Raw genomic sequence first — 25,157 nt, 5'->3', positions numbered from 1 at the left:
CGGTGCCTGCTAAGAAAAATTTGTCAGCCATTTTGAGGATAAAGTTGCTTGCTTCTGTGTAAATTTAAACACCATAGTTGAGACAGATGCAGCTGAAATGTCCAGCATGTCTGGTGTTATGGGATCTGCTTCAGCTTTTAAGTCCTGAGGACTCAAGGTGCTTGTGGCTGCCTGGGTAAGTGCCTCCCTTCTTAGTGCTTGCTTGTCAGTTAGTTCAAGTGAGCTGGAGGAGACTGATGTGATGAACGCATCTTTACATGCAGTGGTTTTACTTATTTCCCATATAGAAGCAGTAGTACAACTGTGCCTTTAAAAGCCAGCTCTGAAGGCTTGCTGCAAAATATCCCCAGGGTGGGGGAATGTGCTCAGCAGGATGGTAGCTGTTCAACTGCAAGTACTTTTGGAGGAAACGGATTATCTGAACACATTCTAGTCTGGGTTCAGGCCTGGCTATGGGACCAAATTGCCCTTGGTCACCTTGATGGATGGCTTTTATTAGGAGAAGGCAGGGAAGAGTGTGGCCCTGTTGCTTATTCTTGACCTGTGACTTTGGATACCATTGATTGGTAGTATCCTGAAGATAAGTTCTGTAGGAGTAGGAGTCACTAGGTTGCAGTGGTTTGGCTCCTACATAAGGGGATGGTTCCATAAAAGGTCATTGGGCTACTGTATCTTAGACAACTGGCAGCTGTGCCATTCTAAAAGGGTTCCATCTGGTAGTTGTTGGCATCTTTATAACTCGGGAGACAATGGAAGAGTGTGCCTTTGGGGGTAAAGTCAAGTCTTTGGAGAGTTACAGCACCTGCTGTGGCTGTAGAGACCAACGCAGGAGAGACATGTTTTGTTGTAGGTGGGGCAAGTGAAGGCAGGAGTTCCATCTTGCCTCCAAGTTACTTTTACCATGATAATGCAAGTAAATGTGAATTAACAGACAATATTTCTTCTAAAAATATTCAAAACCTGCATTTGCTTTCGTGGTAGGAACTTTCTAAGTAACTCAATTTCATGAGTCCAGCGTTTTTCACATGGGTTGGCCCAAGGTCTCACTTGCTCTTAAGTTTTTCACATCTACTTCCTGTAAATCCATCATACAGAGAGGCCTTGTGATCATGCACATCTTATCCCCTGCTTTGTCTTTTATTTGCTCTTTCTGGGGCAGGACTATATCTCCAAGTGTGTTTGTAAAAAGGTTTAAGCACACTGCCACCTTACTCTTAACCAGGCCTCCCTGGCCTACTCCAAGATAGCTATTAAGGAGAATCAACAAGAAATTGTGATGCTGCAAACCTCTGAAGAGAGTTTCACCACCGCAAACACAATTTAGTCAGCAGAATCTTCTTAAATGCAAACTAGACCCCTAGGATGGAGGGGGAAGTAATACCTTGAATAAACAGAGAAGCATTACAGCATACCTGGAAGTCAAGAAACTTATTTTCTAGGAACAATGGGGAAAGAGTGTTCCCAAGTCAAGAGCTTCACCAGTGCTCTGCTTTTAGCTACAGAAAATCCTTTCAATAACAACTCCTCCACAGATTTCAAGTCTCAACAAACAACTAGACTGTTTGACTAGTTTGCATAACTTCCTTAATGAAGTCAGATCAAAGTCCTATAGTTTGAAAGAGTTTTGCTATAAATCAAAACATCTGGTAAGTTTGCATCTATGCAGACCAAAATATAAGGATCAATGTTAAATATGAACTGATCTCTAATAGTTTTGCCTTCAAAATGTTAGTTACATCATAACTTATTTACTTGAAGCACAACTCTTCCTAGTTTTGTCTACATCTGAAGTAATTCATGAAATTATTTCTATTTTTCATTTTTAAAAGACTAATAATGCAATTAATAATAATATGTTACCCCTCATTATTTTGTTCTGTAACCTATGCATGTTTACTTGGGAGTGAGTTTTTCCTCCCTAGTACGTGTTTTCTGTGAACTGCCCTGACACCTCCAGGTATACGGCGGTATATAAATTCAATAAATAAGAATTATAATACTTCATACTGTAGTTTTTGGCTGGGATCCAATACTTAGTTACCTGGGAATAAATTCTGCTGGACCCAGTGGTTCGTGCTTCCTCTGCATAACCTGAAGTTTTCTTATTTTCTTATCCAAACTGATCAACATTTGAAAACTATCTTTTTACAACTTCTGTATTTTACTAAGTATATAAAAGGATAATATTTTCATAGATGAATTATTTCAACATAAGCCTCTGCTGCAACCTCATGGCAAATACAGAACAATTCCAATGATGTTAATCAACAAGCACCAAGCAAAAGGTTCAGACCTATATGAGTTACACAAAAAGTCCTTAGTTTTCATCCACAACCATCATTGAGATGTAGTCTTTGTAGCGAACATTATTTGTTTCTGGATCCACAGCAGCAGACAACATTTCCTCCATTTCTTCTTGAGTGAAAGGCTCACCTGCAGCATAAACAGGAATATTTGCAAATGGCTATCGTTTTTATTTATTTATTACTGCTCAGCCTTCTCAAGCATTCTTGCTATTTACCATACGTTTTTTTCAATCACACCAAGAATGAAGCACAGACCCGGGTACTTTTTCTTTCATTGCATACACACTTAATCATATAACAGATGAACTTGGTAACTTCTTAGCACAATTCAAAGTGCTGGTTTTCACTTTTAATGGCTTGCGATTCAAGTGTCTTTAGGGCCACCTTCCCCCACATGAGCCTGCCTGATTATTAAGATCATTCTCAGAAAGGAAAATTAACTACGAATCCCCAAAATTGGGGTCCCCTCCAAACCTTGGCCCTTCTCAGAGGCCCTTTTCCGGGTTCCTGCACTATCAGAGGCAGAGGTGGGAGCTGACCACATATAGCTGTGGAGTCTGCACTTAAGAACAGCAAAAGCATCTTGTAAATATACCTTCTTCAGTCATGTACTTGACCAACTCATCTTTAGTAAGATGACCACATTTATTCTGGTCTAAAACCTAAAAAGAATAGAATATAAAGTGTTACCCTTCCTTCTCTTGGTTTAAGTAGTATTTTCCTCCATAAGTAGAATTTAATTGATACAGACCTCAAATGCACGTAAAAGAATATCTTCTGGAATTGGGCGGTACCTGAAATGATTCAATTAAAAAAATACTTAGTGGTGTTATGTATCTCAGTTGTGCCCCAGTCTCTTTGCTGCAGCAGCACCACTGCCTTGCTCTTCTCTTTTAAGAAGAGTATCATTTGTTGTTGCAATCTGGGCTCTGAGAAAGACCTCTAAGCAGAGGTCTATGAATTACTTATGATGATGCTTACTTTCTACTGCTAATTAGGTAAAGTCATTATCCATGCCAATTTTTGTTCTCAGCATATCTTCCCGTGGAATTTGTTACCATTTTATTTAAGAGAAAGTCTCTAGAAGGACATACACAATGAAGTCAATACAGTGGAAGAATAGTAGAATCGACATGCCCAGTTTTAAAAACAAATCTATTATATTTTTTTCACAGTGAAGCTTATACTTTAAAACTGATTTTGTCTGTACAGCTTATAAAAGAACCTTGAATAAAATTAGATGTGTGAGAGTGATTATTATTATTATTATTTGAATTTATATACCGCCCTACACCCGGGGGCCTCAGAGTGGTTCACAGAGAAAATCAAGATATAAAACCACAAAATACATAATAAAAATATAAACAACAACCCAATAGCCCACTCTATATAAATATATGCATGACTCAAGTTATATAAACAGGTCCTTTTTTAAATCACCTTCTTTCCGTCAACACTCTAGTCATCATGGGAAGAAATTTTTCCAAACGAATAAACCCAGTTGGTTCTTCTTCTTCTACCTAAAAATAAGAATACAAAAGCAAGATGAAATACAGACAAACAGAAAAGAAAACGAGTTTTCTCAAGTTTAAGCTAGTAGATATTTGCAAACATAATAATAAAAGAAAGGCAAATATATTATCCTTCACACGGATGCATTGAACCCATGGACTGATGCTGAGAATAGGACATCTGTAGCAGAGGGCAGTGAGATGTGGAGAGCAGACATCAGACCAGTCCCCATTCCTCTCCTTCCTCGCTGATCAGTGACACTGGCCACATACAGATTGCCTTCACACAAAGCAGAGTGCTCAGACACGGGGCCCAGAGTATGCATCTGCATGGGCATAATCAGGGTGGGAGTGCATGGTGAAAGTCTGAATCAGTGGATGCTTAAAACAGGAGGAGCAGAATGCCTGCAGAATGTACCACGAACACGTCCCCTTTAAACTACCTCGCACCAATATTAAAAAAAGGAGTTTGGGGTTTCTCTGATGTCAGCATAGGAACAAAGGAAGCCGATTTATACAGAGTCAGACCGTTGGTTTATCTATGCTGATTGGAAGCAACTCCCCAGAGTTTCAGAATGAGGTCTTTCTTAGCTATACCTGGCAGGTCTTGAACTCCGAATCTTTTGTATGCAAAGCATGCACTCTGCAACTGAATTACAACCTGGTCCCCAAATAATTTAGGAATAGTGCTTGTAGTTCCTCGATACAGTATTTCAACTCCTGATAGATTTGCAACCATTAGCAGGCAGCCTACATGTTAGCACAAATTATACTACGAGAGGCCAGTTATAGATAGATTTCATTTACCTAATACCTGGGTCAGCTGACACCAGTGATATGTTACAGTGCAGAAAGCTATCTGATGCCACTTTGCTTTTCTATCTTAGGTAAGTCATGGGAGATTGGTCTCCACATTATACCAGAGCAGACTCTTAAATAGAAATTTTATATAGCAAAATATAATGACTCAATAAAATACACTAAATAAAATATGCTACATACACTTTGTATTGGCAGACAATCCTATCTCAGTTTGAAAACATGCTGGGAGAATCACTGAACATTAATAGGATGCGTTCTTATTACTGCCTTGCCTTCTTCCACCTGCCTTGCCCCACCCTCCATAATAATAATAATAATAATTTATTATTTATACCCCGCCCATCTGGCTGGGCCTCCCCAGCCACTCTGGGCGGCTTCCATAAAAACCAAAAATACAGTAAAATATCACACGTTAAAAACTTCCCTGAACAGGGCTGCCTTAAGATGTCTTCTGAATGTCAGGTAGTTGTTTATCGCTTTGACATCTGCTGGAAGGGCGTTCCACAGGGTGGGTGCCACTACCGAGAAGGCCCTCTGCCTGGTTCCCTGTAGCTTTGCTTCTTGCAATGAGGGAACCGCCAGAAGGCCCTTGGCACTGGACCTCAGCGTCCGGGCAGAATGATGGGGGTGGAGACGCTCCTTCAGGTATACTGGACCGAGGCCGTTTAGGGCTTTAAAGGTCAGCACCAACACTCTGAATTGTGCTCGGAAACATACTGGGAGCCAGTGTAGGTCTTTCAAGACCGGTGTTATATGGTCTCGGCGGCCGCTCCAAGTCACCAGTCTAGCTGCCGCATTCTGGATTAGTTGTAGTTTCCGAGTCACCTTCAAAGGTAGCCCCACGTAGAGTGCATTGCAGTAGTCCAAGCGGGAGATAACCAGAGCATGCACCACTCTGGTGAGACAGTCCGCAGGCAGATAGGGTCTCAGCCTACGTACCAGATGGAGCTGGTAAACAGCTGCCCTGGACACAGATTTGACCTGTGCCTCCATGGACAGCTGTGAGTCCAAAATGACTCCCAGGCTGCGCACCTGGTCCTTCAGGGGCACAGTTACCCCATTCAGGACCAGGGAATCCTCCACACCCGCCCGCCTCCTGTCCCCCAGTACTTCTGTCTTGTCAGGATTCAACCTCAATCTGTTAGCCACCATCCATCCTCCAACCGCCTCCAGACACTCACACAGGACCTTCACTGCCCTCACTGGTTCTGATTTAAAAGAGAGGTAGAGCTGGGTATCATCTGCATACTGATGAACACCCAGCCCAAACCTCCTGATGATCTCTCCCAGCGGCTGCATGTAAATGTTGAAAAGCATGGGGGAGAGGACAGAACCCTGAGGCACCCCACAAGTGAGAGCCCAGGGGTCTGAACACTCATCCCCCACCACCACTTTCTGAACACGGCCCAGGAGGAAGGAGCGGAACCACTGTAGGACAGTGCCCCCAGCTCCCAGCCCCTCAAGACGGTCCAGAAGGATGTTATGGTTGATGGTATCAAACGCGGCTGAGAGATCCAGCAGAACTAGGAAACAGCTCTCACCTTTGTCCCTAGCCCGCCGGAGATCATCAACCAGTGCGACCAAGGCAGTTTCAGTCCCATGATGAGGCCTGAAAGGGATCCAAATGGTCCGCTTCTTCCAGGCGTGCCTGGAGTTGTTCGGCAACCGCTCGCTCTATCACCTTGCCCAAGAATGGAAGATTTGAGACTGGGCGATAGTTGGCCATTGTGTGGAAGCTAAGGCCCGGAAAAGACTCAATATGGAGGCCAAATGGCTGAAATATTGGGAAATAATAGAAAAAGATGGAGATAATTGGAGGTTGCAAAGTTTGGAGAAATTAAAAGATAAAGTGCGAGATTGGTTACATTATGCTCAGATCAAAGAAGTTTTCAAGTTGGATAAAAAGATAGGATTCCAGGTGGAAAAATCAAAGTTAGAAACGGAATTGTTAGAACCTAAGACTAAGGTACTTTCAAGAATGTATAATTTGCTGCTAAAATGGAATACACAAGCTGAAACGGTCAAATCGGCTATGATAAAATGGGCACAGGACATTGGGTACAATATCATGTTTGCAGACTGGGAAAGGTTATGGACCACCGGTTTGAAATTTACGGCATGTAATGCCTTGAAAGAAAATATTATGAAAATGATTTATAGGTGGTACATGACCCCAGTCAAGCTTGCAAAAATATACCATTTGTCTGATAATAAATGTTGGAAATGTAAAGAAACTGAAGGAACGTTCTTTCACCTCTGGTGGACCTGCCCTAGAGTTAAGGCTTTCTGGGAAATGATATATAACGAGTTGAAAAAGGTATTTAAGTATACCTTCCCTAAGAAACCAGAGGCCTTTCTTTTGGGCATCGTCGGCCAGAGGGTGTTAAAGAAGGACCGAACATTTTTTATGTATGCAACAACTGCAACAATGATACTTGTCGCCAAGCACTGGAAAACACAAGATTTGCCCACACTGGAAGAATGGCAGATGCAACTGATAGACTATATGGAGCTAGCAGAAATGACTGGCAGAATCCGAGACCTGGGAGAAGAGGCTGTGGAGGAGGACTGGAAGAAATTTAAGGACTATTTACAAAAATATTGTAAATTGTATGAGTGTTAAGAAAGATGTAAGATTATTAACAATATGGCACCATTAAGCTAGTTAAAAGGAATATTAAGATAAATGAAAATATAAGAAAAGATAAATTTTGGATAAATATTACGCTAAAATTAAACTTTTAAGGTTTGGGTAAAATTATCTAAAACTAGAGACACAATATTGGAAAATTATAATATAAGAATTGAAACAAGGCGATAAATTGCTGGGTAAAGCTCGAAAAACTTGGAACGCAGGAACGAGAGATGCGAGGAATTCCAAAGAAGTGAAGAAAATATGGTTATTGTAAAATTATATGTTATTTTGTTTGTTTTTTCTATTGTATTAAGAAAATCTTTAATAAATATCTTTTTTTAAAAAAAGATAGTTGGCCATTGTGGCCGCATCTAAAGATGGTTTTTTAAGAAGCGGTTTAATAACCGCCTCTTTCAGTGGGTCTGGGAAGGCTCCCTCACGGAGGGACGCATTCACCACCCCACGAAGCCCATCGCCCAGTCCTTCCCGGCTAGCTTTTATAAGCCAGGATGGGCAAGGATCCAGGAGACAGGTGGTTGGTTTCACTCATCCAAGCAGCCTGTCCACATCCTCGGAGGTAACAGATTGGAATTAATCCCACTCAACTTGACTAGACAGAACTCTAGCACTCTCCCGCCCCGGCCCTGCTCCCACGGTGGAGTCTACTTCTTCCTGAATCTGAGCGATTTTATCTGCAAAAAACTTTGCAAAATCATTGCAGGAGAATATGTGGCCCGTACTGGGCCCCGATGTTACAGGTGGTTCCGCTAAATTGTGAACCACCTGAAAAAGTCTTCTGCTGCTGTTTTCTGCAGATGCAATAGAGGCGGTGAAGAAATTCTTCTTCGCCGTCGCTATCGCCAGTCTCTGCTTCTCAATTTGTATTGTATTATTTTATGCACCATGACTTGCCATTGTTTTATTGATTATGGTTTAGAATCTTTTTATTATAATCGTTAAGAGCGGATTTATGTTTAATTTTTATATGCTGATATTTAATATTATTCTATACTATTCTAATGGATTGTTGAATATTACTTTATTTGATGTAAGTTGCTTATTTTAAAGTTATGTTTTATTATCACATTTTTGTATTGGATTAGATTATTATAAGGTGTACATTCTTTGTTTCTTCAGCTTGTAAACCACTTTGGGTATTGTAAAATAGAAATACAGTATACAAATTAAAAGTGATGATGATGATGAAAATTAAGATTCTAACAAGGATACTAAGATGATTCTAACAATTATATAGGTTAAAGCTTGTTGTTTTAAACATATTGTTTGTTGACATCCAATTTGTTGATTATCATAATACTCCCAAGACTACATGAGACAAGCAACAGTGGGTATTTTCAGTAACTCAACATTGTCCTCTAGTGGTAACAGTACATTTATACAAAACACTGCTCCTTCAAAACAGAATTTTTGAAAGAATAAAATGTTATTATATGAAATTGTTTACACTGAAGCAATTATTTCTCTTGGAAGAAGGAAAGCATCCATGAAGAACAGGAAACTATTCATAGTCAAGATCAGAAAAGAACAGAGGCAGTCTAGTGACAATGTGTAGAATAGACCACTAGTTAAGGAATTGTTACAGAAGTGCTTTATCCACAAAAGTAAAGTTATACTTCTAAGACCTATTGACTGCATTCACTTTTGATACAGTAGCCTGTAGCATTACCGAACCATTATTTTACTTCATCAATTTCACAGTTGAGTATTTCCTGAAAACTGGTATTTACTACACAGGGGCAATTTGATTAGACAGTCCTGAGGTTAAAGTCATTAGCCCTATCTGGGCATTTGCTCTTGTCAGGTATAAACAAAGGTGCAAGGAGAGTGAGGGTGCACAGCTAAGTCCTGTCCCTGCAGAATTTTAATTCTCGCAAGGGTTTCCACCACAGATAAGGTTCCCTGCTTCAGTCTTTTTGCTCTCACACTCATGGAACTGTGCACAAATGATGCACATTAGGTATGGGTATAAAGGCAGTTCCTCCATATGGTATTTCTGACTTTTGTTAATTTAGGAAGAGAGATCAGATTTCCTGTATAAAATGATAGAACTTAAAAAACACATAAAGTACCTCTGCAATCATATCATGTAGATCCCCTTCACTTGGGCAGCATCCTAATGACCTAATGATTGTACCAATCTCCCTGAAAGAAAGAATATATTTGTTAATAAATCTACAGTGCAATACAAATCTCTAGCAGCTACAGTTGTGGGCAATTCCTCTTTTACACAGCAGCTCCCCATACCCTACCTAAACATACCCTACTTAAACATTGCTTAGAAGCTGGCCAGTAAATCACACCATTTGACATTGGAGTTAACGCTTTATTAGCAAAAACATGATCTTTACAGACTTGGATTTGTGTCAGGCCTAATGAGTGCAGCAGTACGGTAGGCTTTACCCCATGAAATCAGTTGTCTAGACTAAAAGTCCCTCCCTTCAGCCATCTATGTCCCCTTTTCTCCAGGCTTTTTCCAAGCAATCAGAGACTGCACCTCCTTGTCTGCATCTGCTCCTCCTGCTTCATGCCTTTTCTGGCTCTAGGAGTCAGTGGGGAGGGGAGCTTGTCTCAACAGAAGACACACCAGTGACTCATCACCAGCCTGACTCATCTCTGTTTCTTGACTTCCCTCCTCCCACTCACCTGCTTTAGCTTCTGCCTCTGATTCTGGACTTCTCTCTGCCACAGTATCTCCCAGCTCACTAAGCCCTGTTACCTCTTCAACTTCTGACACCTTCTCTTTTCCCTCTAATAACCATTGTTGTCCCACCACCACTCCCTGAGCTCTGAGCCTTCTTCCCCTGGTGGTTTCCCAGCGGATTCCTCCCACCATTCTTCTGTGTCCAACCAGTTCATGGCAGGTTCTGACTCCTGATCCTCCAGAGAGGATTTTTAGGGGGCACAGACAGCTGCAGGAGGAAGAAGAGGACAGGAAATGTCCCTCGCATGAACATATTTTGTGTGTGTGTGTGTGTGTGTGTGTGTGTGTGTGTGTGTGTTTGTCTGTTTATTGTTTGTTTGTTTGTTTGTTTGTCTTGGAACTTTGAAGTGTCAGGCATAGCTCTAATGGCTTTAGCCCAAACGTAGCAGAGTTTTCCTGCACAGCGAAGAAGCTAGTTGAGGTGGAAATGACTAGTCAGCTAGACTCAGAATAACTATTTACAGGATTTATTAAAAGGAAAAATAAAACCAGCAGAGTTTCTGCATACAAAACAAAGCAAAATAAATCCTTTCTCTCTCTCTCTCTCTCTCTCTCTCTTAACCATACACAGCACTTCTTCTCCTAACACACCCACCTAACACAAACTGTGCTAGCATTCCTAGATAACAGAGTTGAGTGCTGGTCGTTAACCAATCAGAGTAAGTAGCTTCTAGGTCAAGCAGACCTTGGCTTTCTTCCAAGAGTAAATTGACACTGCCTTGAGTTAATTGTGTGAAGCCAGAATCTGTAAGTTTTCATGAGAATCAATTAACAAAAACTGAACACCCCCTCACAGATTCTGCTGGACAATTAACATCAAATAACACCTATGTAAGAGATTATTTTTCCAGCAAACCTAAACCCTTGCACATTTGCTTGTTCTTTATCTTTGCCAATGGTTTAGTTAATACATGTGCTACATTTTCTTCACTTGATACATAAGTACATGTGATTATATTGTCTTGTACACAGCAACGTACGTTTTGGTATTTTACAGAGATATGTTTGGAACGTGATTTGAAACCCTCTGTTTTACTTAAGGTGATACAAGCCTGATTATCAATGTAAACTTGTACTGGTTCTCCACAATTTACATTTAAATCTGCTAACAAATGCTTGAAATAAATCACCTCATTGCACAATTCACTCAATGCGGCGTACTCTGATTCTGTTGATGACACACTTACAACGTCTTGCTTGCGTGACCGCCAGCTGATTAAAGCTCCACCGACCATTATGACTAGTCCTGTGACAGATTTTCTATCCGGCAAATTTCCCCAGTCACTATCACAGAAGCAACTCAACATTTCATCCTCTGAAGAATTTAATTGTAACATATAGCCAATTGTCTGTTTGAGGTATCTCAGAACTTGTTTTACCCCTTTCCAGGCATTTAGTGTGGGTTTTGAGACCAATCTACTCAATATGCCTACTGCGTAGCTAATATCAGGTCTGGACCACTGTGCTAGATACAATAAACTTCCAATTACAGAATGATATATATCAGGATGTTCAAATTCAGGACTCTCATCTATATGAAGTGTTTTTATGAAACCTGGATCCATAGGCACCACTGCCCCTTTGCAATCCTGCATCCTGTATGTAGTCAGTAGTTGTTTAACCTTGTTCTGCTGACTAATTAGGCAGCTGCCATCTTGGGCCCAGCACACTTCCAACCCTAGATATGTCCTAACCGGGCCTAAGTCTTGTCATAATCATTTCCAGGCCTCTGAGAGTATCCTTGAGCCACTAAACGAGCTTTGTATTTGTACTTTCCTGTCACCAGTGGTTTAAGTTTGTACACCCACCTGCAGCCTACAATCTTTGCCCCCTCAGGCGCTGCTACTGGTGTAAAGACCTTGTGCTCATTCAGAGAGGACATCTCTTCCTCCATTGCCTGTTTCCAGAGCTCTGCCTCCTCTTTTGGTAACTTTAACACCTCCTGAAAACTCTTGGGCTCTGCAATTACACTAAACACATTTGCAGTATCTGGAGAAAAACGCACTGGAGGCACTCCTTTGTTTTGTCTTTTAGACCTTCTGGGAGAAAATTTTTCTTCTGACCCACTTTCCTCCTCAGAACTACGACCTCTCTTTTGTTGCGTAGCAACTGGTCTCTGGCTAATTCCACTTTCTTGAGAGCTCTTATCTGAACTTTCCTCCCCCTCAGACTCTGATTCTCTATGTTTACCTTCAGAGTCATGAAGCTCCTGGGAAGGTTCAAACCAAACCTCAGTATTGGCATGTAGTCTCTCCCAGCCACTATGTTCACAAAAACTGGCATTCCTGGAGATCACAATGCCATTTGTCCCTTCAGCAAAGCGGAAACCTTTTCCCAGCTCCTGGTAACCCACAAACACTAACTGTTTGGTCTTAGGATCTCCCTTCTTTCTCATTTGTTTTGGAATTAATACCCAGGCTTTTGATCCAAACACATGCAAATGGTCAATTTTGGGTTTTTTCTGAAACAATTTAAAGTACGGAGTTGTACCTATTGTTTGATGAAAGAGCCTATTTTGGAGATAACACGCGGTGAGCATGCTCTCCCCCCAATAAGACATGGGCAAATCAGCATCATCAAGCATGGCAAACATCATATTTTGTAAAGATCTGTGTTTTCGCTCTGCAACGCCATTCTCCTCTGGGGAAAAAACGTTCGTTTTTCTATGCCCAATGCCACGCTTTTGTAACCAATCTCTAAAAGCATTTGACATAAATTCGCCACCTCTGTCCGTCTGAATCCTTTTGAGTTTAAGGGACAGAAATCTTTCCACAGATGCCACCCAGCCTTTAAACTTAGTGAACACGTCACCCTTATTCTTCATGGGAAAAACCCAAGAGTAACGTGTGGCGTCATCCACAATTGTTAATGAAAAACGCGATCCACCCCTGCTTACAGGAAATGGACCAATTAAGTCCATGTGAACCAGCTGTAGCGGTGACTCACTAACTCTGTCACTTCTGGGGTAAGAGACTCTGTGGGTTTTAACCTTTTTACAAACATTACAATCAAGGTACTTGTTACAACTCTTTAAATTACTCCCATCAGCCAATTCAGACATTTTTAGTACACTTTTCCAGCAAGCATGCCCCATTTTCCTATGCAATAAGTGCACACAGTTGTCATGTATAGCTTTGTTATTCACTGCAGGCTGAGATTTACTGACTACTGCTGCAACTTGAGATCCTGCTTTAAGCCAAAACAAGCCTCCCTCTGACTTAGCAGTGCCTAAAATCTCACCGGCCTTCTTAATAATGCAACTGTCTCCTTCAAAATACACTTTAAACCCAGCTTTTAGCAAACAATCTACAGACATCAGATTGCTCCTTAATGAAGGCACATAAAGTACATTTTGCAGGCATTCACGAAGACAAGGAACAAAAACTGCACCCCCCGAAATCACTTCGGAAGTACTTCCGTCCGCTAGAGCCACCTGGCTGCGCTGTGCTGAGTTCTTGGAAACAAACAATTCATCTGAATTTACGATGTGCCAAGATGCTCCCGAATCGACCACCCAGACAGCTTGTTTCTCATCAGCAATCTTGACCTCGGCGGTCACCAGCTGAACCGACTGTTTTCGTTTGAAGAATTTCTTTTTTCGCTGCTGCTGCTGCTGATCATGTCTCTGCTCCTGCACCGGCCACTGAGACTTGACCAACTCTGGACATTGTCGTTTTAGATGCGCTGAAGACCCACATCGGAAACAACGCCTAATAGCAAACGTTGACTCCTCACCGGTACGCTGCTTTTGCTTCACCTCTGGCACGGCATGAGAACTCCCTCCAAACCGCCCGCCTGTAGAAGCCTCTGCAGCAAACGACCTTTCTTGCCTCTTCTGCCATTCTTCAATCAAACGCCCAGTAACATAACTGACTGATAAATCACGCTCCTGTATGTCTTCTAGAGACAAAACTAAATTATCCCAGCTTTCCGGGAGAGAACTCAAAATAATAGCCACCTTCTCCTGCTGGTCTAACACACAGTCTCTTTCCTGTAGCCCAGTAAACTTTAACTGTAAACTGTGTAGGTGTTCCTGCATTGTAACCCCAGGCTGCAACGTTGCCTTGTACAATGCCTTGCGAATGAACAGCTTGGAAACCGCTGTCTCACGCACATGGAGTTCTTTAAGTGCTTGCCACACACCTCTAGCTGTCTTGATTCCCCTCAGATACGGCAACTGGGAATCTTCCAGCCCCAAGACAATTGTGGCCCTTGCTCTTTGGTCTTTATCGAGGTCTTCATCATCAGGCTTCGCAGGAAACTTACTCACCACTTGCCAGAGACGATCCCTCTGCAGCACTGCCTGCATGCGTTCCGACCACAGCAAGTAATTGGAGTCATTCAGACGCTCAAAAGCCATCTGAACTGGTTGAGAGGCCATCTTGAGAGCGATGTCCCTGGAACCCGGAACCAGCTACTCACGACCACCGAGAGAGAAAACAGGAACCACAGCACCCAGCACAAGCACGCTGCAGCTGTTGTCCTTGTGTCCACTGCGTTACCAGTTCACAGCAGTCAGGAACCAGCCAGTGTCCATCTGCTGCACCAACAGGAACAACAACTTCTGGAACTACTGGAACCAACACCGCTGATGCTGACACCACCACAACTCAGGCTGGCAGCACAATATCCATAACCTCTTGGAACTTTGAAGTGTCAGGCATAGCTCTAATGGCTTTAGCCCAAACGTAGCAGAGTTTTCCTGCACAGCCGAAGAAGCTAGTTGAGGTGGAAATGACTAGTCAGCTAGACTCAGAATAACTATTTACAGGATTTATTAAAAGGAAAAATAAAACCAGCAGAGTTTCTGCATACAAAACAAAGCAAAATAAATCCTTTCTCTCTCTCTCTCTCTCTCTCTTAACCATACACAGCACTTCTTCTCCTAACACACCCACCTAACACAAACTGTGCTAGCATTCCTAGATAACAGAGTTGAGTGCTGGTCGTTAACCAATCAGAGTAAGTAGCTTCTAGGTCAAGCAGACCTTGGCTTTCTTCCAAGAGTAAATTGACACTGCCTTGAGTTAATTGTGTGAAGCCAGAATCTGTAAGTTTTCATGAGAATCAATTAACAAAAACTGAACAGTTTGTTTGTTAAATTTCTATACCACCCTTCATCCAATGATCCCTGGGTGGTTTACAATATAAAAACACAAAAATACATAACATAGTAACAAACAAATACCTCCCATCCTACAGTGACTAGATACCTAAAATTACTTCAGATTTAGTCGGTGCTCTTGAGACCAGAGATACAAGCCTAGTGGCTAATTAAACGTGTACCAGCAGCTCTCTTTAGTAAAAAAATTAAAGATGAAATCAAGGAACTGTGCTTATTGAGAAAGTGTTGCAAGATTTTGGGCATGTGTATCCTTTAAAGAAAATTAAAGAAGATACAGTAATCCTTTTTTTTCCCCTTTGCATATCTGTATGGAAACAAAATTCTACAGGATGATGCTATAACCCAGTTAAGTTGCTGTTGTAGGAGACAACTGCTAAAAAACAATCTAAGAGTCTTTTGTCAATTTATGAACTAAGAGTCTTTTATCAATTTATGAACTATTTGTTATAATGCCATAATAAATATTATTTTCATCTTTAAGGTACCACAAGACTCTAATGCTGTAGCTTTTGCTGTGACTAACCTTTCTAGAAACTGAAATAGCTAAAAGGGCATCCTATACAGTTCTGTCATCCTTGCCTCCGAAATACCTTACAAATGCCTTTAAGTTGGTGCGGATGCCAGAAGTATTGCAAGAGTACTTCAAATAAGGCAAAGGGAAACTACCAGCTGCCTAGTCCCCACCTCCATCCTCTCATTGCTCCCTAAAAGCCACTGTATAGTTCAGGAGCTTCCCCGGAGTGCTGGCAAGGCAGTGTCAATGGCAGCTGCTGCTGCCTCAAAAGGAGTGAGGCTAATTCACAAGCCCTGGGGCAAATGTACAGTGATACCTCAGGTACTTCAGGTTACAGATTCCGCTAACCCAAAAATAGTACCTCGGATTGAGAACTTTGCTTCAGGATAAGAACAGAAATCATGCAGCAGCGGCACGGAGACAGCGGGAGGCCCCATTAGCTAAAGTAGTACCTCAGGTTAAGAACAGTTTCAGCTTAAGAACGGACCTCCAGAATGAATTAAGTTCTTAACCTGAGGTTCCACTGTATACCAATATACACCAACTCTGGTTTCTTGCACTCTAAAACACTGTTACATTGTAATAGTTCTGAAAGAAGATCTTCCAGACCTGACATCCACAGTTTTATTACACTCATGGTCAAACACCTCAAAGGCCTCGGTGATCTTCTTATGGATTTCAGTTATTGCAGACTCTGCAAAATGAAACAATAATGAATGTGTTATATATAATTTCTCTTGTCCACAGTATGACAAGATCTTTCTTATAACCAACCAAAGTGTCATAAAACAGTGAGGAAACTTCTGAGTTCTCTGTAATTCTTTATCAGATAAGGCATTTAGCAAAACATATTATTTATAAGTTTTGCTTGTTTACTTTGTGTGTTGTGAGTCGCTCTGAAAACAATTTCCTTTGTGTGAAGGCAGTATATCAAGTAAAACAGAAAGTCGGTGAAATGTAATTGAAATTCCTCAATCCGCTTTCTTTGAATCTGTCCCTTTAGTCATTTCTGAAAAACTCCAATTGGTAATGACATTTTGGAAAGATGTTGCCTCCCTCATCCTGGTCATCTTAGGGCTAAACTAAATGCATTTTTCACATCTCTAACCCTGGCAAGCATGATTTTTAAAAAATCAAAAATCTGGGCATTGATGTTCGGGGGTTTTAAACATTTGCCCCGCACAGTCCCAAGCAGAACCAGAGTCCGTCCCCCGCTCCATCAGCTATTTGCAGTGGAAGGCAAGCTCCCGTTGGTAGTAATGGGAGCCTTCCTCACAGTGGAAAATAGCACATCCCCATAGCTGATTCAGATCAAACCATGGCAACTGGTGTCTGTCACACCACAAACCTCATCCAGTTACCTACACACCAGCTATTTATTCATTTATTAAAATGCATTTTAGGTCTAAAGGCATAAAAGATCTGCATGCATACTTACTGAAGATTTTGATATAAATAAATTTTCATGACGAGGGTGCTGAATATACTAATTAACCAGGATAGGTTTACACTGGATTGTACCCAACTAAGTTCTACTCAGAAGAGACCCAGTGAAATTAATGAACCTAAGTTAGCCATGTCTATTAATGTTAATGGATCTGTTCTGAGTAGTACTAGCACTAGCTACTCTATTGCAAGTTACAGTGAAGGATAATTTACAGAACCATGCTAATGATGTCTACTCAGAAGCAGGTCTTGTTGAATTCAGTGGAACTTGAATTCAGGTAAGTGGGGTTAGGATTGCACCCTTACTGCTGATTGAGGACATCTTTGTACAAGGAAGGTTTGGAGTGTTTTGTCCATTTTCTTTAAGTGGTTATATGCTAGAAGTCAAAGCCTGTTGAACAGTTGTGTTTTTGAGAATACACTGGAATACTGATTAAGATGCAGTTACAGATAGGTAGCCGTGTTGGTCTGCCGTAGTCAAAACAAAAAAAATTCCTTCCAGTAGCACCTTAAAGACCAACTAAGTTAGTTCTTGGTATGAGCTTTCGTGTGCATGCACACTTCTTCAGATACAATGTGTAATACTGGCTAATACTGTAACACAACATATTAAAACTGGCCTAAGAATTTAATAGTAGTGTTTATACATTTATTATTTGTTCATTTCCTTGCAATAAAGAACATTGTATATTCTATATACATTTTTTCTTAATTTATTTATTTATTGGCTACGATGTGTGTGGTTTTTTTAGCTTGATAGTAAGCGGTGAAATTATTCATGCTTACTTCCAGAACTATAGACCTTTTATTCACAGCATTTTAAACTTGATAATTAAATGGTAGCTTTATAATGAGTTTTAATTTAACGTGATTATTTGTCATGGTATAAACTATGCAAATTGCATTAATTCACATACGGTAGGTGGCAACCCCAATAAAATATTATCAGCAGTGGTCCCAGATATTTGGGAAATTTTAGGTGACTCTTAGTAAGTTATTTTGGTTCCATCTCTTTGAGGATAGGGAAGGCAGGAATTTTCAGATCAGCTTTTCTGACTGTTCTCAACAGTACCCAGTAGTTTTTATGCTATTCCCTTGCATAAGGTAAAACACCCCTGGACGCTTCAGGCTGAGGGTGCCAGTGTTTGTCCACAGTTAGTTTTCCAGGTCATGTGGCCAGTATGACTAAACTGCTTCTGCCTCAATGGGACACCATGACGAGTGCCAGAGTGCATGGAAACATTGTTTAGCTTGGATAATAATAATGACAGTACCCCAACTGGTAAAGAGAAGAAACCGGACAGCTGATGGGGGGAAATCTAACATAACTCTGAAATGTGACAGACCATTTTGTATTCTTCTTCCATGTTAATTTTCAGAATAAGGACTTCCAGAATGGTAGCCATGTCCATCTGTTGCAGCAAAACCAACAAAGAATCTTGTGGCAGCTTTCAAATTTAGCAAATGCATTGTAGCATATGCTTTCAGGGATCACAGGGTGCTCATAGCATAGTAAATTCACTCTATGTGGGCCGACTCTTGGTGTTGGTCCAGAGCTGCAGCAGTGGCTACAGTAGGTTCATTCGGGCACAAACTACACTCTCCTTGTAGGATTTGCAATGGCTGCCAATTTGCTACTGGTCCAAGTTCAAGGTGTTGGCACTAGCCTATAAGGCCCTATACAGCTCAGGATCAGGTTACTTGAGAGATGGCGTTATACCCTCAGCAGATCACTGCAATCCTTGGGAGAGTTTCTCCTGCAAGTTTCATACATCTCAGAAACTGCTCTGCAGTAACACAGAGTAGGGCTTTTAGTGTGGTTGCCTCTGTTCTGTGGAACAGCATTCCCAACAGCTCAGGACTCAGATTTCTTAGTTTACTCCTGTCTTCACAGCACAGCAACCTCTTGAGGTGGAGCAACTCCTGTTTCCATGGTGCACTGGGCTCTTGAGGCAAAGCAATGATCCTAAAGCATTCATAATCACACTTACAGTGAAGGAACTGCTACTAAACTCAGCAGAACTAACATGAGAATAGTTAGAAATACATGATTTCAGTCCAAACTAACAAAAATGTATGAACTGCAAAAAAACTTGCACTACTTTTACTTGCAAATGCAATTTCATTTGATCGAAATGGACCACCCATGGTGTGCTGGTCCTGGGGGTAAGGTACCGTGGGCGTAAGCAGAGTCCACACGACGAGGGGCGAGGTCCGAGGCGGAGAGCCGGGCGGGGAACAGGAACGCTGGAACAGGAGACCGAGCAGGGAACAGGAACACCTGATGATCAGGAACAGGAGGCCGAGCAGGGAACAGGAGCACCGGATGGTCAGGAACAGGAGGCCGAGCAGGGGTCAGGAACACAGGAGGGTCCGAAGCCAACAACGACGTTGCTCCCGCAACCTGGGACTGGGCTGACTAGGCTTTTATCCTCTTCTAAGGCCGGGGGCGGTCCCGGCCCCCAGGAGCCCCGCCTCCTCTGGCCTTAAGGCGAGCACTCCTCCTGGGAGCAACCAGTTCCCTTCGCCTCTCTGCCCTAAGCCTCTGCAGATCAGGAGAGGCCGAAGGGTTACTGGGCCCTGGAGGAGGCTCACCTGATGCCACTGAGTCCTCAAGCACCTCTGGGGCCAGAAGGGTTTCACCTGGGGCCAGCTCCTGGTGCTCTGCCACAGGTGCAGGCTCTTCAGCATCTAGGCCTTGCCCCAGTTCAGCCGGCCCTGGAGGCGGGGACTCCTGTGCAGGCTGGGATTCCTCTGGTTCATCCTCTGAATCGGAATCCCAGGCCATCACACATGGAAGCAAATATATGTACTTTTGGGTATTTCTGCCAGTAACCAACAACGCAAATAAATGCAGTATTGGATGCAAGGATATAGCCATTCCTGGCAATGTTCATAAGACAACTTTGTGACCCAATTCAAGTTTCTACACCATGGACTGATACTGCTTGTGCACTATCAACAGGGACAAGTCACCATATGTCCTCTTTTTCCAGGACACGTCCTCTTTTTCATGGGTATGTAAAATGAGAGTCGTCATAGCGATCCATTGTTAAAAGAAGGGTAAAGGTAAATTGACCCCTGACTCTTAGGTCCAGTTGTGACCGACTCTGGGGTTGTGGTGCTCATCTCGCTTTATTGGCCGAGGGAGCCGGCGTACAGCTTCCAGGTCATGTGGCCAGCATGACTAAGCCGCTTCTGGCAAACCAGAGCAGCGCACGGAAACGCCGTTTATCTTCCTGCCGGAGCGGTACCTATTTATCTACTTGCACTTTGATGTGCTTTCGAACTGCTGGGTTGACAGGAGCAGGGACCAAGCAACGGGAGCTCACCCCATTGCAGGGATTCGAACAGCCAACCTTCTGATCAGCAAGTCCTAGGCTCTGTGGTTTAACCCACAGCGCCAGCCGCGTCCCCATTGTTAAAAGTAGAAGTCCGCAAATGTGTCCTCTTTTTTGCTCTTCAGAATATGGCAACCCTAGTTAGAGAAACCTTACTTTACATGTCACAAAAGCCATTTTACCTTTCTGAAGTAAAAAAAAAAAAAGTATGTTATATGCCTAATAATAGTCATTGCCTTAAACATTGCAACTGAGAGCATAAGAAACATGACAACTGAGGAAATGGCTCATGGTTGAGCCCATTTATCATATGTCTATGAGAATATTTCCACAATTAAAAGAGTACTAACTTATCAGCAGTCTCACTGAGTTCATGGAGATTATTGTAGACAAAATGTTTTGTATATCAAAACCTTGATCAAAATGACATACAAAGAATATTTCAAGGTAATAAGACTCAAGAGATGCTTTAACCTTGAAAGCTCTTGGAAACTGTGCATGACAATACCCTGAAGATTAATTATTAGTCAATACTGTGACTGTTATTGCTCAGAGAGAGACAAAGAACATCTACTGAAATTTCTAATTTATACAGGAGCATCGGCTCACAGAATAAAAAGTAGGACCAAGACTTGTGTATCATATAATTCTGAAAGTGAGCTTTTAGGGAAATGCTGTTTACCACATTTCTGAGAACCAGTCATCAAATCAATTTATATAAACTCTTCCTCTTTGAGGAAAAAAAGCTTTTATCTTTCTTGTGTTCAGCTTTTTTATTGGCAATATCCAACAGAAGACTAGATCATTCCTGAAGTCTTCTGAAATATTAAATAATTGCTGGGGAGAAGTGTGGAAATTTCCCATCCTCCTAATATTTAAAGTTTTCAGCTAAGAGGTTATAACACCAAACAAGGTGAATCACTACCATGCACACACTCTGTTAATCAGCTATATAGGGCACCTATTTCAGATAGGGAATTTAGAGATTACCGTATGCATGCATGTTTATACACCTTTAAATAAATGGCAATTAAGCACTTAAATTTAAATCTTATATAAATCAATGGGATTTACAACTTGAGCCTAACCCAAGTTAGGCTTGGACAAGGGGGGGCAAGGGGCAGCTCCCCCCCATCAAGTAAATCAATAAAAAATACTTAACTGAGGTCCTGCACTCCCCTCTGCAACTTTCAGCCTGGCTACGCCCATAGCCTAACCCAGTGTATTTTATTTTTGCTATACAAATATGCCCACTAAACCTAGGTAAAGGTAAAGGTACCCCTGCCCGTACGGGCCAGTCTTGCCAGACTCTAGGGTTGTGTGCTCATCTCACTCTATAGGCCGGGAGCCAGCGCTGTCCGGAGACACTTCCGGGTCACGTGGCCAGCATGACAAGCTGCATCTGGTGAGCCAGCGCAGCACACGGAACGCCGTTTACCTTCCCGCTGGTAAGCGGTCCCTATTTATCTACTTGCACCCGGGGGTGCTTTCGAACTGCTAGGTTGGCAGGTGGTGGGACCGAGCAACGGGAGCGCACCCCGCCGCAGGGATTCGAACCACCGACCATGCGATCGGCAAGTCCTAGGCGCTGAGGTTTTACCCACAGCGCCACCCGCGTCCCATAGCCCACTAAACCTACTAACCGACAAAAAAGAATTTATAGCCCACCAAGTCACACATGCTAATGTAGATTTCGGTAGGTATCTGTCTCAGGAGAAAATGGAAGAGTGCACCTTTGAGGGTAAAGTCAAACCACTGGAGAGTTACAGCACCTCCTGTGGCTGTAGAGACTGATATGGGAGAGACATGTTTTGTTGCAGATGGGGCAGATAGGAATACACTGTTGTTATGCTGGGCAAAACATGTAGCTACTTTCAGCCCTGGAGAAATGTAATATGTGGCATGACTGTCCAAAAAGGGCATCTATTTATTGCATACAGTGGTACCTCGGGATGCAAACGGGATCCGTTCCGGAGCCCCGTTTGCATCCTGAAGCGAACGCGGGCCGCGTTTCACCGCTTCCATGCATGTGTGTGATGTCATTTTGACCGTCTGCGCATGCGCGCACAACAAAATGCTCTCTGTTACTTCCGAGTCGCCACAGAGCGCAACCCAAAAATACTTAACTTGAAGCACATCTATCCCAAAGTATGGCTGTACAGATAAATGTGAATTAATGTGCAACGCCTCTGACATAAGTAATAATATTTATTATTTATGCCCCACCCCATCTGACTGGGTGTCCCCAGCAAACTGAATTGTGCCCTGCTTATAAAAAGCACATTATATTTTTAATACTGATGATTTTGTTAAGCAAAATAAAACTATATGGGATAGCTCAGTTGGGAGGGCATGAGACTCTTAATCTCACAGTTGTGCCCGTTTTGGGGAAAAGATTCCTGGGTTGCCTGGGTTGGATAAGATGACCTTGGGGGGAGGTCCCTTCAAACTCTTATGATTCTGTGAAATATGGGAAATATGTGCGTAAAGCAGTTAAAGAGCTGAAGAAATTGCGTGTGACAGTGTGAAGGCAGCGGGCCAATATTTCCAGCGCAGGATGTGGAGCAAGTTTCGCATTCAGGCAGTTCGGCAACCCCCACATTTTGGGGCCGCTCTCGAAAGGCATCCTGCTGAATTCTTCTGCCATGTTGGAGATGAACGTGCCATCTTGCAGGGTGGGAGGGAGGCAGGCGCGCGCGTGGACCCAGCGGGGCTCCGACCCGCCCGCCCAACCTGTGTTCTCTGGGCTTCACTACTACTCCACAAGACGCAGCCTAAGGATAGCACAGGGGATAAAGGCTGAGAGAATCAGCCAGCTGCTTTTCCTCAGCCTCCCGGAGGCTTTGCCCTTACCCGCTGCAGCGGCTTCCTTGTCCTCAGTCGCCATGCTGTTTCCTTGGCGGTTGCCATGGAGACACTGGAGCTTCACAGGCCTTCTCCCTCTCCAGCGCCTCCGTGGTGGCAACGCGCACAGGCGGATTTCTGTGTGTCGGTCCGTTCCTACGTGTTCTTGCATTGCGGTGCTCGCGTAGGAGAGGGTGCTTAAGAAAGCGGGCATGGGGAAATATCAGGAAACAAATGCACGGGGAGCAGTTTGAAATGCGCTGTGTTTCTTGTTCCTGTATATATCGTACACATAGCGGCTGCATTGCATTGCATTGCACTGCTTGCGTAAAGTGCTCTCCAGTTCCAAAGCAATATGCGCGCGCGCACTTTCTCACACGCACACTTTATGCTCTCAGGGCCAAGGTACGGGTTTGCTAGAAGGGAGGGCAAGAAGGTCTAGCAGAAGGGGGAGAAGGGCATTTTAAGAGACTTTTTTCTAATCACCTTAGCATAAGTGTGCTGTAAGAAAAAACAAAACAAAACCCCACTTTAGGTAAGTTGTCATTTTGCAGGAGAAGGGAAAAAACCCCACCAACACTGAGCCCCATGCACACTGACTTGACCAGCTGCAGAGGAGGGATGTTCTGGTTCTTTGCTGGCGGAAACCTCCTTGGCAGCATCAACAAGCTGTTTGAAGTATGATTTAATTCAGAAGCATGTGCCCAAATAACAATAATATAAATTTTCTCCCTAATTAGGCATACTATCTTTTTCTCAATCAAAAGCTCTGGGTCTTTTATAGCTGATGAAGACACAGAAATTCAATCTTGGTTGCACTCCTAGACATAGAAGTAAGTGTTGTTAAGGTCAATTGGACTTACCACCAGGTAAGTGTATATAGCAGGGATGGGCAGAAAGTAGATTTGTATTTACTGACAGATTTCTGGGTGATTTCCAGTTGATCCGTGAGGATTTCTGACTCCCAGTTATTTAGCAACAGTAGCAAATGTACCAAAAAACAGTAGCAAAAAGTATAAAGGGAAGGATAAAGGATGAATTTGAATAATATGATAATTGCTGAACTAATTTTAAAGTGGAATACATGAAAGGAAGGCGGGTGGAAGCAAGGCAAAAAACAGTAGCAAAAAACTAAGATCATGGCCACGGGCCCCATCACCTCCTGGCAAATAGAAGGGGAAGAAATGGAGGCAGTGAGAGATTTTACTTTCTTGGGTTCCATGATCGCAGCAGTCACAAAATTAAAAGACACCTGCTTCTTGGGAGAAAAGCAATGACAAATCTAGAGAGCATCTTAAAAAGCAGAGACATCACCTTGCTGACAAAGGTCCATATTGTTAAAGCTATGGTTTTCCCAGGAGTGATGTATGGAAGTGAGAGCTGGACCATAAAGAAGGCTGATTGCCAAAAAATTGGTGCTTTTGAATTATGGTGCTGGAGGAGACTCTTGCGAGTCCCATGGACTGCAAGAAGATCAAACCTATCCATTCTGAAGGAAATCAGCCCTGAGTGTTCACTGGAATAACAGATCCTGAAGCTGAGGCTCCAATACTTTGGCCACCTCATGAGAAGAGAAGACTCCCTGGAAATGACCCTGGTGCTGGGAAAGATTGAGGGCACAAGGAGAAGGGGATGACAGAGGACAAGATGGTTGGACAGTGTTCTCAAAGCTACCAACATGAGTTTGACCAAACTGCGGGAGACAGTGGAAGACAGGAGTGTCTGGCGTGCTCTGGTCCATGGGGTCACGAAGAGTCGGACACGACTAAACAACAACAACAAGCAAATGAATGACTCCCCCTTCCATCTTTTTACTGCTGAAATTAAGCTTGGGGTAAGCAGGGGTGGATTTTTATGTGAAAGAGTTGTGAGCTCTTTGCAGTTCTCGTAC

General features: G+C 42.7%; 1 protein-coding gene across 1 annotated transcript; it reads right to left on the bottom strand.

Moving 5' to 3' along the window:
* Positions 1 to 23,383, bottom strand: DRC8 (dynein regulatory complex subunit 8). Its single transcript, XM_083732853.1, has 7 exons — positions 23,276 to 23,383; positions 16,245 to 16,329; positions 9,365 to 9,437; positions 3,747 to 3,826; positions 3,058 to 3,100; positions 2,902 to 2,968; positions 1 to 2,433 (listed from the first exon to the last, which is right to left on the bottom strand). Exons 1-7 carry the CDS (start codon positions 23,307 to 23,309, stop codon positions 2,318 to 2,320), a joined length of 498 nt encoding a protein of 165 aa, XP_083588979.1. The 5' UTR covers positions 23,310 to 23,383; the 3' UTR covers positions 1 to 2,317.
* Between the last annotated feature and the right edge of the window lie 1,774 nt (positions 23,384 to 25,157).

Source organism: Podarcis gaigeae, assembly GCF_964106915.1.
Source record: "Podarcis gaigeae genome assembly, chromosome: 3".
Taxonomy (NCBI): Eukaryota; Metazoa; Chordata; class Lepidosauria; order Squamata; family Lacertidae; genus Podarcis; species Podarcis gaigeae.
Note: the sequence above shows the minus strand (reverse complement) of the source record. Positions and strands in the feature narration are given on the sequence as shown.